Source organism: Mobula hypostoma, chromosome 5 (assembly GCF_963921235.1).
Source record: "Mobula hypostoma chromosome 5, sMobHyp1.1, whole genome shotgun sequence".
Classification (NCBI taxonomy): domain Eukaryota; kingdom Metazoa; phylum Chordata; class Chondrichthyes; order Myliobatiformes; family Myliobatidae; genus Mobula; species Mobula hypostoma.
Window position 1 is genome coordinate 197503096 of NC_086101.1, and position 16057 is coordinate 197519152.

General features: G+C 50.7%; 2 protein-coding genes across 8 annotated transcripts in view; one reads left to right on the forward strand and one right to left on the reverse strand.

Annotated features, from left to right (window-relative positions):
• nadk2 (NAD kinase 2, mitochondrial) overlaps positions 1 to 775 on the forward strand; it is a 63984-nt gene extending 63209 nt beyond the window's left edge. For 2 of the 3 annotated variants that reach the window (XM_063049667.1, XM_063049668.1), the window contains one exon: positions 278 to 773. In XM_063049667.1, the coding sequence (XP_062905737.1) occupies positions 278 to 416 (139 nt within the window). In that variant the 3' untranslated portion in view covers positions 417 to 773. Of the gene's footprint in view, positions 1 to 277 lie in introns of all 3 variants that reach the window. The other variant, XM_063049666.1, reaches the window with a different exon arrangement.
• A 2297-nt stretch (positions 776 to 3072) lies between these two features.
• skp2 (S-phase kinase-associated protein 2, E3 ubiquitin protein ligase) overlaps positions 3073 to 16057 on the reverse strand; it is a 40207-nt gene continuing 27222 nt past the window's right edge. For 3 of the 5 annotated variants that reach the window (XM_063049663.1, XM_063049664.1, XM_063049661.1), the window contains 6 exons: positions 10689 to 10823; positions 10183 to 10281; positions 8917 to 9044; positions 5844 to 5895; positions 5660 to 5767; positions 3078 to 5440 (listed from right to left, as the gene is read on the reverse strand). In XM_063049663.1, coding sequence (XP_062905733.1) covers positions 5239 to 5440; positions 5660 to 5767; positions 5844 to 5895; positions 8917 to 9044; positions 10183 to 10281; positions 10689 to 10823 — 724 coding nt within the window. In that variant the 3' untranslated portion in view covers positions 3078 to 5238. Of the gene's footprint in view, positions 5441 to 5659; positions 5768 to 5843; positions 5896 to 8916; positions 9045 to 10182; positions 10282 to 10688; positions 10824 to 16057 lie in introns of all 5 variants that reach the window. The other 2 variants (XM_063049662.1, XM_063049665.1) reach the window with 2 other exon arrangements.

Here is a 16057-nt window from a genome sequence, read left to right on the forward strand (position 1 = left end):
CTGGTTTGGAGATTGCAAGTTAATGGACTTGAACAATAAACAGTACTGGGTGCATTTCACCCTCCCCTGCCGCCAAACAACCAGGCTACTGTGAGGACCCCAATTCCTTTGTTCACAACCCATCTTTCCAGTGAAGAGGGTGGAGCAAGGCAGGCAGCATTTGGGAGGGGGGGAGAAATGGTTGAGGTTTTGGGGTGGCAGAGCCTGTAGGTGTTGGATGGTGTCTTGAGTGCTGCACAAACCTGAGGTCCCAACCTTTGCTCTGCTGTTCCTCCAGAATGGCCATCCGCTCCAGGTGCTGGGATGCCTGTATGGTGGTAGACGGAGGGACATCGTTCGAGTTCAACGATGGAGCAGTTGCCACTTTAACGGTGGAGGAGGAGGACGCTTTGTGCACAGTGCTGCTGGAAGAGTGAATCCTTGCCAGAGGATGGGATAGCTCTGTTACACTACTGAGCCTGGATTGTGTGGTGCTTGCCTGACCTGGAGGCACTGAACTGGTGCCAGGGTAGTTTGGTGCAGTATTCTTTTGGTGTAGTGTGGGTTTGACCTGAAGCAAGATGCTCACTCGCAGGTCTGTGCCACCACACCGTTGCTGACTTGCAGACTTTGTGCCCTCTCTGGCTGGAAGGGGCTCTCGCAGCAGGAAATATTTCATCAGCTTGGACTGAGCCTTTACCTCTCATTCACTGACCTAAGCAGAGGGAAGGACTGGAGCCATAGATACTGGCAACTTTACCATCAAAAAGGAAACTGAATAAAGCATTATTTTTTAAATACTCTCCGTGAGTTTGCTGTAAACTTTTGCACCGTTCTCCTAATGCTCTGCCGTTGAGCCTGCTACGCTCCAGAGCAGAGCCACTCCTCTTTAACTGCTCTCATTGGGTCTGTGGCTTTCAGACGACTCTCCCTGCAAACCAGACATTGTCTCCTGCTCCAACAAGCTGGCTCAGAGAGCTGCAAGGACTGTCCAGCCTGTGATGGTGTTCAGCGGTGGGGTAATGATTGAGAATATGGCAGTGTTGGAGAGACAGGTGCCCAGTAAGCGGAGGCCCCAATGTGTTTTAGGTTAGGAAGAATAGAGGTGCAAGAGAGGACCATGACTGGTTTATAGACTAGTAGTAAGGGGAAGTAATTTGCAGAACTGTATTGCAGCAGTATAGTCTGGGGCTGGAGTTGTCTAGTGAGGTGAGATCTAGTAGACAGGACGTGCATCTCAGTTCCCTGAAAGTTGGAACACAGGGTGACCAGCTGTTTAGCAAACTTGTCTGTATCAGTTAGGGAATGAGTACAGGGTCTGGGATGACAGGATGCAGCTATATAAACATCGCTGAGGCTACATAAGTTCTGGTCACCTACTTACAGGAAAGATGTCAATAAGATTGAAAAAGGGATGAGAAAATTTACAAGGGGGGGGACTTCCGGGTCATCAAGGGAATGGCGGTGTAAGGAAAAGGTCTCTCAACAAAAAAGAAGGTAAACTGCCCCAAAATCGAATTTAGACAAATACTTAATATTGCATAACTATATTAATAAAAGGGGCAAGGATGATGTCTAAGAACAAGAATAAAAAGTCCGCTTCGAAGGCTGATAAACATAAAGAGATGCAGCAAGGCGAAGGGCCTAGCTCCCCCACGGCAAGCCAGGACGGAAATAATGAGGGGGAAAGAGAGATTCGCGAGTTCCGACAAGATAACAGCAAACAGCTGGAAGATATTAAAGGAGAAATAGTAAAAACTAACTCGCGGATAGATGAAGCCGAAGCGAGGATTGTTGGAATTGAAGAGAAGCTACAAAGCGCCGAGGAAGTGATAGCAGAAATGCTGAAGCTACAAGACCAGCTCCAGTGGAAGCTAATAGATCAAGAAGGCCGCTCGAGAAGGGAAAATATGAGGATCTACGGAGTTCCCGAAGGAACCGAAGGTAAACCCGGGTTGATGATTCCCTTCGTGGAGAAGCTGCTTAGAGAGAACCTTGATATACCGGCCGCAAAAGACCTACAGATAGAAAGGGCTCACCGCGCGTTGGCACCACAGCCTCCGGCAGGCTCCCAGCCCAGATCGATTCTGATCAGATTTCTCAGTTACAGAACGAAGGAAGAGGTGCTTAAAAGAGCATGGCAAAAGAAAGGTTTCATGTGGAACAACTGCAAAATCAGTTTAGACCATGACGACGCACCGGGGATTCTTGCCAGACGGAAGGAATATACGGAAACACGGAGGGTCCTGAAGGAAAACAACATCAGATTCCAGACCCTGTATCCAGCTCGGCTGAGAGTCTTTTACGACGAAGGGACAAAAACTTACGCTACGGTGGAGGAGGCAACGTCGGACCTGGCGGACCGGGGACTACCTATTAAAGTTATCACCCAACCGGAGTCGCTACTGGAGAGGATTCGGCAGAAGTCGTGGCAGTTAGTGGGGCGAGGATGCTCCACTCGAACCAGAGTGTCAAACTACAAGGAAAAGCTGCAAATATTCAGATGCGAATGTACAGAGAATACAGATTAATTAAGAGAAATGACTGAAAAGAGTAAATCGGACTTAAAAGTAAAATGAAAACTGGTAACTGAAAATAAACTAGGCGGAATAACTTGAATGATAGCAATATGGTCGAGACATAAATAGGAGAAAATTCTCTATGATTATTCAAACTGCTGAGGGCCCTCTAACACAGGGTGAAGATAGAGGTTATCCCTCTGAACTGAGGCGGGTCGGTGCTCAGGCCTCACTGTGGGAAGTCGGGAAAAATTTTCAAATGTTATACGTTCAGAAATGTCTAGGGTGTGGTTATATGTCTTGGTTTACTGTTGAGAAGGGATTGCTTACTGTTTGGTTAGAAAAGGAGAGTGCTTTTTTTCTACTAGAGAAAAATGCAAACTGAATTGGTAAAAATAATTTCCTATAATGTTAATGGGGTTTTGAATCCAATTAAAAGAAACAAGATTATGTCTAAATTGAAAAAAGAGAGGGTACAAATAGCTTTCCTCCAGGAAACACATATGAGCCAATCTGAACACGGAAAATTAAAAAGAATGGGCTTTAAGCATATATTTTATTCATCATATAAATTGAGTCACAAAAGAGGGGTAGCTACTTTAATATCAAGTACTCTTAATTATGAACATATTTCAGAGACTAGAGCCAAAGAAGGACGGTTTGTAAAAATCACAGGAAGAATAGAAGGTACAGAAATAACATTACTGAATGTTTATGCTCCTCCAGGTAGTGAATGGTCATTTTATAGACACATTTTTGACCTAATGGTCAGTTCTCGAGGGGTAGTAATTTGTGGAGGGGATTTTAATATTAGATTAAATCCTATATTAGATTCTTCAAGAATAGTTACTCAGAATAAACCTCTGACTCGGAAAGTGAATTCATTGATGGAGGAGTTGGGAATTATAGATGTCTGGAGGGAATTACACCCTACTAGTAAAGATTATACATATTACTCTTTCCCTCATTCAGCCTATTCAAGGATAGACTATTTCTTTATCTTCAATACAGATAGACTCAGGATAAAAAACTATAATATTGCAACAATTGATCTGTCGGATCATAGCCCAGTCTCTATGTCTCTAATCCTGGAAAGGAAAATGAGGAAAACACTATGGAGGCTAAACTCACATATACTCAATAACCCGAAAGTAATGGAGAGATTAAGGGGAGAAATCAAAGAATATCTAGACCTTAATGACACGGGAGAAACATCACCAGTAATTTTATGGGATACATTGAAAGCTGTACTGAGAGGGAAAATTATTTCCATTACTACTCACATGAAAAAAATCAACGCACGAAAATTAGCAGACCTTCAAGGAAAATTAAAACAACTTCAAGTTGTAGATAGCAACAAAAGTAATTCAAATCGAAAACAGGAAATTAGGAAATTGCAAAGTGAAATTGATGATATTTATACGTTGGAAACTCAAAAGAAATTTTCTTTACCTGAGACAAAAGAATTATGAAGTAGGAGGTAAATCAGCTAGATTATTAGCATATAAATTACGAAAACAACAAGCAGACAATACAATTCATAAAATAAAGAATCCAAAGACAAAGCTTGTGGACAGTACAATAGGGAAAATTCAAGAGAGTTTTGAAACATATTATCGAGAGCTGTACTCCCAACCCCGGGCCCCCAGTGAGCCCTATATAGACAGTGTATTGAATTTTTTAGATCTACCTAAACTTACAGATTTACAAAATGAAAGTTTATTAGAACCAGTAACTGTCAAAGAACTGAACGTGGCCATCTCTAGGTTAAAGGCTGGAAAGTCCCCGGGTTCTGATGGGTTTACCTCAGAGTGGTACAAGTCCCTGAAGACACAGTTAGCCCCATTACTACTTAACACCTTTAATTGGATCTTGCAGAGAGGAGAAAATTTACAAGGATATTACTGGGTCTGAGTTATAGGGAAAGATTAAATAGATTAGGACTTTATTCCCTGGAGCATTGAAGAAGGAAGGGAGATTTGATAAAGGAATATAGATACAGTAAATGTAAGCAGCTTTTTCAGGTTGGGTGAGACTAGAAGTCATGGGTAAAGAGGATGGTGAGTGTAGAATAAGCTGCCAGCATTCTGGTGGATGTTTCTGGTGAACATTTTAAAGGGAAATTTGGATAGGTACCTTGCTGGGAGGGATTTGGTCCAGGTGAGGGGGAATGAGACTAGGTGGGCATAGACTAGATGTTCTGAAGGCCTGTTTCTGTGCTGCAGTGCTCATGACTATAATTCAGGTTCACCTTCGTGTCCCACAGTCTGGACCACTGACACCCCCAGCACTGAGGTCTCCCAGCATGTGAGGGAAGAACTACTGTGAGTGCCACATATCTTCCACAGATAAACAAACATTCCAAGTATTTATTGACCACATGAAACAGGAACTGTAACCACTGATGCAGTCTGTACACGAGGGGTTGACGGTGCTCATTCACGGCTCAGGATAGATCTTTTCTCCAACTCCATTCCGGTAACAGCTGTGTGCTCTATCACCTTGTCCTGTTTGTTGGGCTTCTTGCAGAACTTGGCACCTACACTACCTGTGCCTTGTAGTCACTGTTAAAAGCTTCTGTTGCCTGCCTCAGTAGCTCCTGTACAATCCTTTGCTTCCCAATTCCTGGTTAACACAAGCTCCTATTCTGTCCGGTTTTCATACAATAGGCATCCATCCCAACAAACAATCGCAGGCCCTGGGATCTCTGCTGTAGTGTGCATTAGAATAGTCCAAGTGCTCAGAGGGTGCGCATCTCCAGCCTACAGGTAATGCCCCAGATGGTCCGACTTTTGCCATGACCTGGAGTTGGCCGAGCGATGCTTGTCAGAGGAAAGGCGTTGACCTTAATCTGAGGAATCAGCTCCTTCACGTTGAGTGTGGAGTCTCGCACCAGCCCATAAATACTCAGCGTTTTCAGCGAGATGATCTCCCTCAGCTCCCTGCACACAACAGGCAAACTAATCAGCAAGTGACAACACTTCCACAGCACCAAACTACTGGCAGCCTTCCAAACAGGATCCACAACTGGCAGGCACGGAACCCTGGCCGATTTTCCCCTCCCTCTAACCAAACTAAAGGACCGAACCCAGCTTTGAGGGTTGGGTTTTGCTGCTGTGTGGCTGAGCCGCTAACAGACAGTGAGAGGCCCGTACACTTACACAAGAGCTGCTGGAGGGATCTCATGGCATCTGCTGAGGCCCAGGTGCTGGAGGTGAGAGAGTTGACAGAGAGCAGGGAAACATCCAGGCGTCAGCATCGTGCTGTCACTGAGGGAGAGAGCACAGTTAGACGCTGAAAGTGGTGAAGGCAATGTGGGAAGTGCAGCAAACAGCAGTGACTCACCTCATGTCCAGGTTGGTGATCTGTGGGCATCGCTGGCACAGAACCTCCACATCTAGGCACAAAGCAAAGGCGTCAGCAGCTGCCAGATCACACCTTGCACCCCCACCCCAATCTGGTACAGTTGTGGTTTTCCTGTTCGAGGAAGAACGTGGAGGGTGTGAAAGAAGTCCAGCTGGCCTTGGATTAGAGGGCATATGCTATAAGGAGAGGCTGAGTGGAGACCTGATGGGAATTTATAAAACTGAGGCAGAAATAGAGTAGACAGCTTGAAAAGTCAGATATTAAGGTGAGAATTAAGGTGTTAAGGTGAGAATTGCAAAAAGTGGGAGGGTGCCTGGAACAGACAGTGGTGGTAGATACGATACGGGTATATAAGGAACTGTTGGTATCTCTGGCTTATGTTGTGAAATTCGTTTTTATCAGCAACAGTAGATTGCAACACATAATAAGTATAAATTACAATATGTAGTGTAAAAAGGGGGGGGGGGAAGCAAGTGAGATTGTGTCCATGGATTCATTACACTGGACATCAAAGATTTTGCTTCCTTTTGGTGTATCTTAAGAATTTTGGGTTACTGATCATGAAAATCACATGAAACCATAGAAACTACAGCACAGAAACCGGCCCTTTGGCCCTTCTTGGCTGTGCCGAACCATTTTCTGCCTAGTCCCACTGACCTGCACACGGACCATATCCCTCCATACACCTCCCATCCATGTATCTGTCCAATTTATTCTTAAATGTTAAAAAAGAACCCGCATTTACCACCTCGTCTGGCAGCTCATTCCATACTCCCACCACTCTCTGTGTGAAGAAGCCCCCCCTAATGTTCCCTTTAAACTTTTCCCCCCTCACCCTTAACCCATGTCCTCTGGTTTTTTTCTCCCCTTGCCTCAGTGGAAAAAGCCTGCTTGCATTCACTCTATCAATACCCATCATAATTTTATATACCTCTATCAAATCTCCCCTCATTCTTCTACGCTCCAGGGAATAAAGTCCTAACCTATTCAACCTTTCTCTGTAACTGAGTTTCTCAAGTCCTGGCAACATCCTTGTAAACCTCCTCTGCACTCTTTCAAGCTTATTTATATCCTTCCTGTAATTTGGTGACCAAAACTGAACACAATACTCCAGAATCGGCCTCACCAATGCCTTATACAACCTCATCATAACATTCCAGCTCTTATACTCAATTTCCTGAAATTTCCCTATCACACACCATTTTTTAAATAAACTTACATTTATTACGTTGCCTACAATGTAAGCTGGAAAGTTTCCTATCTTGTCCAGGCGGCTCAGCTGCTGCACGGCAGGACAGGTTTTAGTAATAATTATTGGGTTCAGGACTGTAAGGATGAAATTTGCTATCACCAGGCACAGAAATTTCTATAAAGGGTTTTGATATTTGAGACAGATGCTTCCCAGAATAACTGATGCCAAGATTAAGGAAAGCATTTTTGTTGGTCCACAAATCAAACAGGTCATCAATGACAGGCAATTTGAAGAATTTCTAGTGGGACCAGAGAAAATCAGATGGAAGGCACTCGAGGAAGTTGTTGAAACTTTTCTCGGCACCTACAGAGCACCAAACTACATGCAGCTGGTTGAAAGCATGCTTCAAGCATATAAAACCATGAAATGCAACGTCACTAAAGATTCGCTCACAACACGCTGGAGGAACTCAGCAGGTCGGGCAGCATCCATAGAAATGATCAGTCAACATTTCGGGCCAGAACCCTTCATCAGGACTGAAGAGGGAAGGGGCAGAGGCCCTATAAAGAAGGTGGGGGAGGGTGGGAAGGAGAAGGTGGTAGGTTCCAGGTAAAAAACCAGTAAGGGGAAAGATAAAGGGATGGGGGCGGGGAAGCAGGGAGGTGATAGGCAGGAAAGGTGAAGAAACAATAGGGGAAAACACAATGGGTAGTAGAAGGAGGCAGAACCATGAGGGAGGTGATAGGCAGCTGGGGGAGGGGGCCCCCATATCCAAATGGGAATGGGAAGCAGAGTTGAAGTGGGTGGCAACGGGGAGATCCTGCCTGTTGTGGCGGACGGAGTGGAGGTGCTCAACGAAGCGGTCCCCCAATCTGCATTGGGTTTCACCGATGTAGAGGAGGCCGCACCGGATGCAATAGATGACCCCAACAGACTCACAAGTGAAGTGTTGCCTCACCTGGAAGCCCTGTGATTCACTAAAGATTCATTTTCTGCATTCCCATTTAGACTTCCCTGCAAATCTTGGTGCTGTTAGTGACAAGCATGGTGAAAGGTTTCACCAAGACATTGCGGTCATGGAGAAAAGATACCAAGGCAACTGGAATCCATCAATGCTGGCAAATTATTGTTGGACACTTAAGTGAGAAGCCTCAGACACTGAGTACAAATGAAAATCATTAACAAAATATTTTTAACTTAGTTGAACTATTGCAAAGCATCAGCACCATTATGCAATTAAACACATTATATTCAATAAAAGTTAATTTGTTGTTTCTCCAAATTCTGTGATAGAAGTAGTCTGAAATTATATTCGTGTTCATCTTCAAGCAGTCTATCATAAACAAAAAAAAATTCTGAGGAAGCAACACTTTTGAAAAAATTTGTTGTCCAGTGTTATCCATTCAAAAACTAATTGCCAAAGGGGTAGAAGCTGTTTCTGAAATGTTGACTGACTGTGTGTCTTCTGGTTCCCTTCCTCCTCCTCAATGGTAGCAAAGAGAAGAGGGCATATCCTTGTTGCTGGGGTCCTTAATGATGGATGCTGCCTTTCTGAGACATCAGCTTTTGAAGGTGTCCTGGTAACTGGGGAGGCTAGTGCCCATGATGGAGCTGGCTGAGTTTACAACTTTCTGCAGCTTTTTCCGATCCTGTGCAGTGACCCCTCCATACCAGGGTGATGCAACCATTGAACCAGAGACATGAACGGGCAGGGGATGGAAGAATACGGGCTACATGCAGGCAGAAGCAGATTAGTTTAATTTGGCCTGGAAATGGCACAGACGTATGGTGAGCCGAAAGGTCTGAGTGTGTTGAACAGTGGTGAAGAGCTGCGCCGGTGGAGTTGGGGCTGTCACTTACCAGTGTTCCGGAGGCAGTGCCTGTGGCCACTGATGTTAAGCTGTGTCACAGTGCTGGGTACATGTGTGACCAGCACCTGTATATGCTCCAGCCCAAACTCACACCATGAGACATTCAGCTCATCCAGCCTGGGGAGAGGGCACAGAAAGTGAGGGGATACAATCATGCCTACTCTGTCCCACCCCGGCCCCATATTCCTTCTTCCCCTGCACCCCCAGAATCTAACACCTGCCACAGGACAGGGCCCACATCTATGGGGTGTGGGGGGAATCGAAGCTGATGGAAAAAGCCACACCGTCACAGGGAGAATGTGCAAACTCCAAGGCAGATTACTATCTGAATGGTGTCAAGTTAGGAAAAGGGGAAGTACAATGAGATCTAGGTGTCCCTGTTCATCAGTCACTGAAAGTAAGCATGCAAGTACAGCAGGCAGTGAAGAAAGCTAATGGCATGTTGGCCTTCATAACAAGGGGAATTGAGTATAAGAGCAAAGAGGTGCTTCTGCAGTTGTACAGGGTCCTGGTGAGACCACACCTGGAGTATTGTGTACAGTTCTGGTCTCCAAATTTGAGGAAGGACATTCTTGCTATTGAGGGAGTGCAGCATAGGTTCACAAGGTTAATTCCTAGGATGGTGGGACTGTCATATGTTGAAAGATTGGAGCGACTGGGGTTGTATATACTGGAATTTAGAAGGATGAGAGGGGATCTGATTGAAACATATAAGATTATTAAGGGATTGGACACGCTGGAGCCAGGAAACATGTTCCCGATGTTGGGGGAGTCCAGAACCAGAGGCCACAGTTTAAGAATAAGGGGTAGACCATTTAGAACGGAGTTGAGGAAAAACTTTTTCACACAGAGAGTTGTGGTTCTATGGAATGTTCTGCCTCAGAAAGCAGTGGAGGCCAATTCTCTGGATTCTTTCAAGAAAGAGTTAGATAGAGCTCTTAATGATAGCGGAGTCAAGGGATATGGGGAGAAGGCAGGAATAGGGTATTGATTGTGGATGATCAGCCATGATCACAGTGAATGGCAGTGCTGGCTTGAAGGGCTGAATGGCCTACTCCTGCACCTATTGTCTATTGTCCACACACAGAAGCACCTGAGGTCTGGATCAAACCTGAGTCTCAAATAGTGGGGGTGCAGCATCAGTCCCTGACCCACCAAATCAACTCGCATTCTCACTAACCCCTTCACAGTACCCTGTTACAGTCCCATCACAGCACTCCAACTTTGTTCTTCAGGCCTCTCTCCTACCGCTCACCTGGAACAGCTGTTCAACATCTGGTTGAGGGAGTCAGGCCCGAACCGGGAACAGCTGGAGAGATTGAGCCGGAGCAGTTTCTCACTGTGGCCAACAGCCCTACAAACAAACACAGTGAGCAGCAGGTCAGCCCGAGCACCGACCACGACCCCCGACCCTCGACCCTACCCCCTGCGCCGACCACCGACCCTACCCCCTCCACCGACCGACTCCCGACCCTACCCCCTGCACCGACCACGACCCCCGATCTTACCCCCTGCACCGACCACGACCCCCGATCTTACCCCCTCCACTGACGACCCCCGACCCTACCCCCTACACCGACCACGACCCCCGATCCTACCCCCTCCGACGACCACGACCTTATCCTACCCGCTGCACCGACCACGACCCCTGACGCTACCCCCTGCACTGATGACAACCCCCGACCCTACCCCGACGACCCCCAATCCTACCCCCTGCACCATGCTGCCTGTCCCTGTGCACTTGCCGCACTCGCTCCTCACCTGATGACATCGTCGGACAGCAACAGCCCCTCCAGACTGAGCCCCAGGAGCTGGTGGCAGCGCCACAGAATTTGGAAGATGGCAGAGGAGCTGGTCACACAGTGAGACAGGTCAAGCTGCTGCAGAGGGAGCACTCTGTGGGGAAAGAGCAGCACCGTGAGCCCAGCCCGGCCCAGCCCACAGTGACCCCTCGTTTCCCAATGGAGAGAGAGCAGCACCGTGAGCCCAGCCCGGCCCGGCCCAGCAACCCCTCGTTTCCCAATGGAGAGAGAGTAACACCGTGAGATCAGCCCGGGTCACAGTAACCCCTCGTTTCCCAATGGAGAGAGAGTAACACCGTGAGCCCAGCCCGGGTCACAGTAACCCCTCGTTTCCCAATGGAGAGAGAGTAACACCGTGAGCCCAGCCCGGGTGACAGTAACCCCTCGTTTCCCAATGGAGAGAGAGTAACACCGTGAGCCCAGCCCAGCCCACAGTAACCCCTCGTTTCCCAATGGAGAGAGAGCAGCACCGTGAGATCAGCCCAGCCCACAGTAACCCCTCGTTTCCCAATGGAGAGAGAGCAGCACCGTGAGCCCAGCCCGGCCCGGCCCAGCAACCCCTCGTTTCCCAATGGAGAGAGAGTAACACCGTGAGATCAGCCCGGGTCACAGTAACCCCTCGTTTCCCAATGGAGAGAGAGTAACACCGTGAGCCCAGCCCGGGTCACAGTAACCCCTCGTTTCCCAATGGAGAGAGAGTAACACCGTGAGCCCAGCCCGGGTCACAGTAACCCCTCGTTTCCCAATGGAGAGAGAGTAACACCGTGAGCCCAGCCCAGCCCACAGTAACCCCTCGTTTCCCAATGGAGAGAGAGCAGCACCGTGAGATCAGCCCAGCCCACAGTAACCCCTCGTTTCCCAATGGAGAGAGAGCAGCACCGTGAGCCCAGCCCGGGTCACAGTAACCCCTCGTTTCCCAATGGAGAGAGAGTAACACCGTGAGCCCAGCCCAGCCCGGGTCACAGTAACCCCTCGTTTCCCAATGGAGAGAGAGCAGCACCGTGAGCCCAGCCCAGCCCGGGTCACAGTAACCCCTCGTTTCCCAATGGAGAGAGAGTAACACCGTGAGCCCAGCCCGGCCCGGCCCAGCAACCCCTCGTTTCCCAATGCAGAGAGAGTAACACCGTGAGCCCAGCCCGGGTCACAGTAACCCCTCGTTTCCCAATGGAGAGAGAGTAACACCGTGAGCCCAGCCCAGCCCACAGTAACCCCTCGTTTCCCAATGGAGAGAGAGCAGCACCGTGAGCCCAGCCCGGGTCACAGTAACCCCTCGTTTCCCAATGGAGAGAGAGTAACACCGTGAGCCCAGCCCGGGTCACAGTAACCCCTCGTTTCCCAATGGAGAGAGAGTAACACCGTGAGCCCAGCCCAGCCCACAGTAACCCCTCGTTTCCCAATGGAGAGAGAGCAGCACCGTGAGATCAGCCCAGCCCACAGTAACCCCTCGTTTCCCAATGGAGAGAGAGCAGCACCGTGAGCCCAGCCCGGCCCGGCCCAGCAACCCCTCGTTTCCCAATGGAGAGAGAGTAACACCGTGAGATCAGCCCGGGTCACAGTAACCCCTCGTTTCCCAATGGAGAGAGAGTAACACCGTGAGCCCAGCCCGGGTCACAGTAACCCCTCGTTTCCCAATGGAGAGAGAGTAACACCGTGAGTCCAGCCCGGGTCACAGTAACCCCTCGTTTCCCAATGGAGAGAGAGTAACACCGTGAGCCCAGCCCAGCCCACAGTAACCCCTCGTTTCCCAATGGAGAGAGAGCAGCACCGTGAGATCAGCCCAGCCCACAGTAACCCCTCGTTTCCCAATGGAGAGAGAGCAGCACCGTGAGCCCAGCCCGGGTCACAGTAACCCCTCGTTTCCCAATGGAGAGAGAGTAACACCGTGAGCCCAGCCCAGCCCGGGTCACAGTAACCCCTCGTTTCCCAATGGAGAGAGAGCAGCACCGTGAGCCCAGCCCAGCCCGGGTCACAGTAACCCCTCGTTTCCCAATGGAGAGAGAGTAACACCGTGAGCCCAGCCCGGCCCGGCCCAGCAACCCCTCGTTTCCCAATGCAGAGAGAGTAACACCGTGAGCCCAGCCCGGGTTACAGTAACCCCTCGTTTCCCAATGCAGAGAGAGTAACACCGTGAGCTCAGCCCAGCCCAGGTCACAGTGACCCCTCGTTTCCCAATGGAGAGAGAGCAGCACCGTGAGCCCAGCCCGGCCCAGCCCACAGTAACCCCTTGTTTCCCAATGGAGAGAGAGCAGCACCGTCAGCCCAGCCCGGCCCAGCCCACAGTAACCCCTCGATTCCCAATGCAGAGAGAGTAACACCGTGAGCCCAGCCCAGCCCAGCCCACAGTAACCCCTCGTTTCCCAATGGAGAGAGAGTAACATCGTGAGCCCAGCCCAGCCCGGGTCACAGTAACCCCTCGTTTCCCAATGGAGAGAGAGTAACACCGTGAGCCCAGCCCGGCCCAGCCCACAGTAACCCCTCGATTCCCAATGGAGAGAGAGTAACACCGTGAGCCCAGCCCGGGTCACAGTAACCCCTCATTTCCCAATGGAGAGAGAGTAACACCGTGAGCCCAGCCCGGGTCACAGTAACCCCTCGTTTCCCAATGGAGAGAGAGTAACACCGTGAGCCCAGCCCGGGTCACAGTGACCCCTCGTTTCCCAATGGAGAGAAAGTAACACCGTGAGCCCAGCCCAGCCCGGGTCACAGTGACCCCTCGTTTCCAAATGGAGAGGGAGTAACACCGTGAGCCCAGCCCGGGTCACAGTAACCCCTCGTTTCCCAATGCAGAGAGAGTAACACCGTGAGCCCAGCCCGGGTTACAGTAACCCCTCGTTTCCCAATGCAGAGAGAGTAACACCGTGAGCTCAGCCCAGCCCAGGTCACAGTGACCCCTCGTTTCCCAATGGAGAGAGAGCAGCACCGTGAGCCCAGCCCGGCCCAGCCCACAGTAACCCCTTGTTTCCCAATGGAGAGAGAGCAGCACCGTGAGCCCAGCCCGGCCCAGCCCACAGTAACCCCTCGATTCCCAATGGAGAGAGAGTAACACCGTGAGCCCAGCCCAGCCCAGCCCACAGTAACCCCTTGTTTCCCAATGGAGAGAGAGCATCACCGTGAGCCCAGCCCGGCCCAGCCCACAGTAACCCCTCGATTCCCAATGGAGAGAGAGTAACACCGTGAGCCCAGCCCGGGTCACAGTAACCCCTCGTTTCCCAATGGAGAGAGAGTAACACCGTGAGCCCGGCCCAGCCCACAGTAACCCCTCGACTCCCAATGGAGAGAGAGTAACACCGTGAGCCCAGCCCGGGTCACAGTAACCCCTCGTTTCCCAATGGAGAGAGAGTAACACCGTGAGCCCAGCCCAGGTCACAGTAACCCCTCGTTTCCCAATGGAGAGAGAGTAACACCGTGAGCCCAGCCCAGGTCACAGTAACCCCTCGTTTCCCAATGCAGAGAGAGTAACACCATGAGCCCAGCCCGGGTCACAGTAACCCCTCGTTTCCCAATGGAGAGAGAGTAACACCGTGAGCCCAGCCCGGGTCACAGTAACCGCTCATTTCCCAATGGAGAGAGAGTAACACCGTGAGCCCAGCCCGGGTCACAGTAACCCCTCGTTTCCCAATGGAGAGAGAGTAACACCGTGAGCCCAGCCCGGGTCACAGTAACCCCTCGTTTCCCAATGGAGAGAAAGTAACACCGTGAGCCCAGCCCAGCCCAGCCCGGGTCACAGTGACCACTCGTTTCCCAATGGAGAGGGAGTAACACCGTGAGCCCAGCCCGGGTCACAGTAACCCCTCGTTTCTCAATGGAGAGAGAGTAACACCGTGAGCCCAGCCCGGGTCACAGTAACCCCTCGTTTCCCAATGGAGAGAAAGTAACACCGTGAGCCCAGCCCAGCCCAGCCCGGGTCACAGTGACCACTCGTTTCCCAATGGAGAGGGAGTAACACCGTGAGCCCAGCCCGGGTTACAGTAACCCCTCGTTTCCCAATGCAGAGAGAGTAACACCGTGAGCCCAGCCCGGGTCACAGTAACCCCTCGTTTTCCAATGGAGAGAGAGTAACACCGTGAGCCCAGCCCGGGTCACAGTAACCCCTCATTTCCCAATGGAGAGAGAGTAACACCGTGAGCCCAGCCCAGCCCGGGTCACAGTAACCCCTCATTTCCCAATGGAGAGAGAGTAACACCGTGAGCCCAGCCCAGCCTGGGTCACAGTAACCCCTCGTTTCCCAATGCAGAGAGAGTAACACCGTGAGCCCAGCCCAGCCCACAGTAACCCCTCGTTTCCCAATGGAGAGAGAGTAACATCGTGAGCCCAGCCCAGCCCAGCCCACAGTAACCCCTCGTTTCCCAATGGAGAGAGAGTAACACCGTGAGCCCAGCCCGGCCCAGCCCACAGTAACCCCTCGATTCCCAATGGAGAGAGAGTAACACCGTGAGCCCAGCCCGGGTCACAGTAACCCCTCGTTTCCCAATGGAGAGAGAGTAACACCGTGAGCCCAGCCCGGGTCACAGTAACCCCTCGTTTCCCAATGGAGAGAGAGTAACACCGTGAGCCCAGCCCGGGTCACAGTGACCCCTCGTTTCCCAATGGAGAGGGAGTAACACCGTGGGCCCAGCCCGGGTCACAGTAACCCCTCGTTTCCCAATGGAGAGAAAGTAACACCGTGAGCCCAGCCCAGCCCAGCCCGGGTCACAGTGACCCCTCGTTTCCAAATGGAGAGGGAGTAACACCGTGAGCCCAGCCCAGGTCACAGTAACCCCTCGTTTCCCAATGGAGAGAGAGTAACACCGTGGGCCCGGCCCAGCCCACAGTAACCCTTCGATTCCCAATGGAGAGAGAGTAACACCGTGGGCCCAGCCCGGGTCACAGTAACCCCTCGTTTCCCAATGTAGAGAGAGTAACACCGTGAGCCCAGCCCAGCCCAGCCTGGGTCACAGTAACCCCTCGTTTCCCAATGGAGAGAGAGTAACACCATGAGCCCAGCCCAGCCCGGGTCACAGTAACCCCTCGTTTCCCAATGCAGAGAGAGTAACACCGTGAGCCCAGCCCGGGTCACAGTAACCCCTCGTTTCCCAATGGAGAGAGAGTAACACCGTGAGCCCAGCCCGGGTCACAGTAACCACTCGTTTCTCAATGGAGAGAGAGTAACACCGTGAGCCCAGCCCAGCCCAGCCTGGGTCACAGTAACCCCTCGTTTCCCAATGGAGAGAGAGTAACACCATGAGCCCAGCCCAGCCCGGGTCACAGTAACCCCTCGTTTCCCAATGCAGAGAGAGTAACACCGTGAGCCCAGCCCAGGTCACAGTAACCCCTCGTTTCCAAATGCAG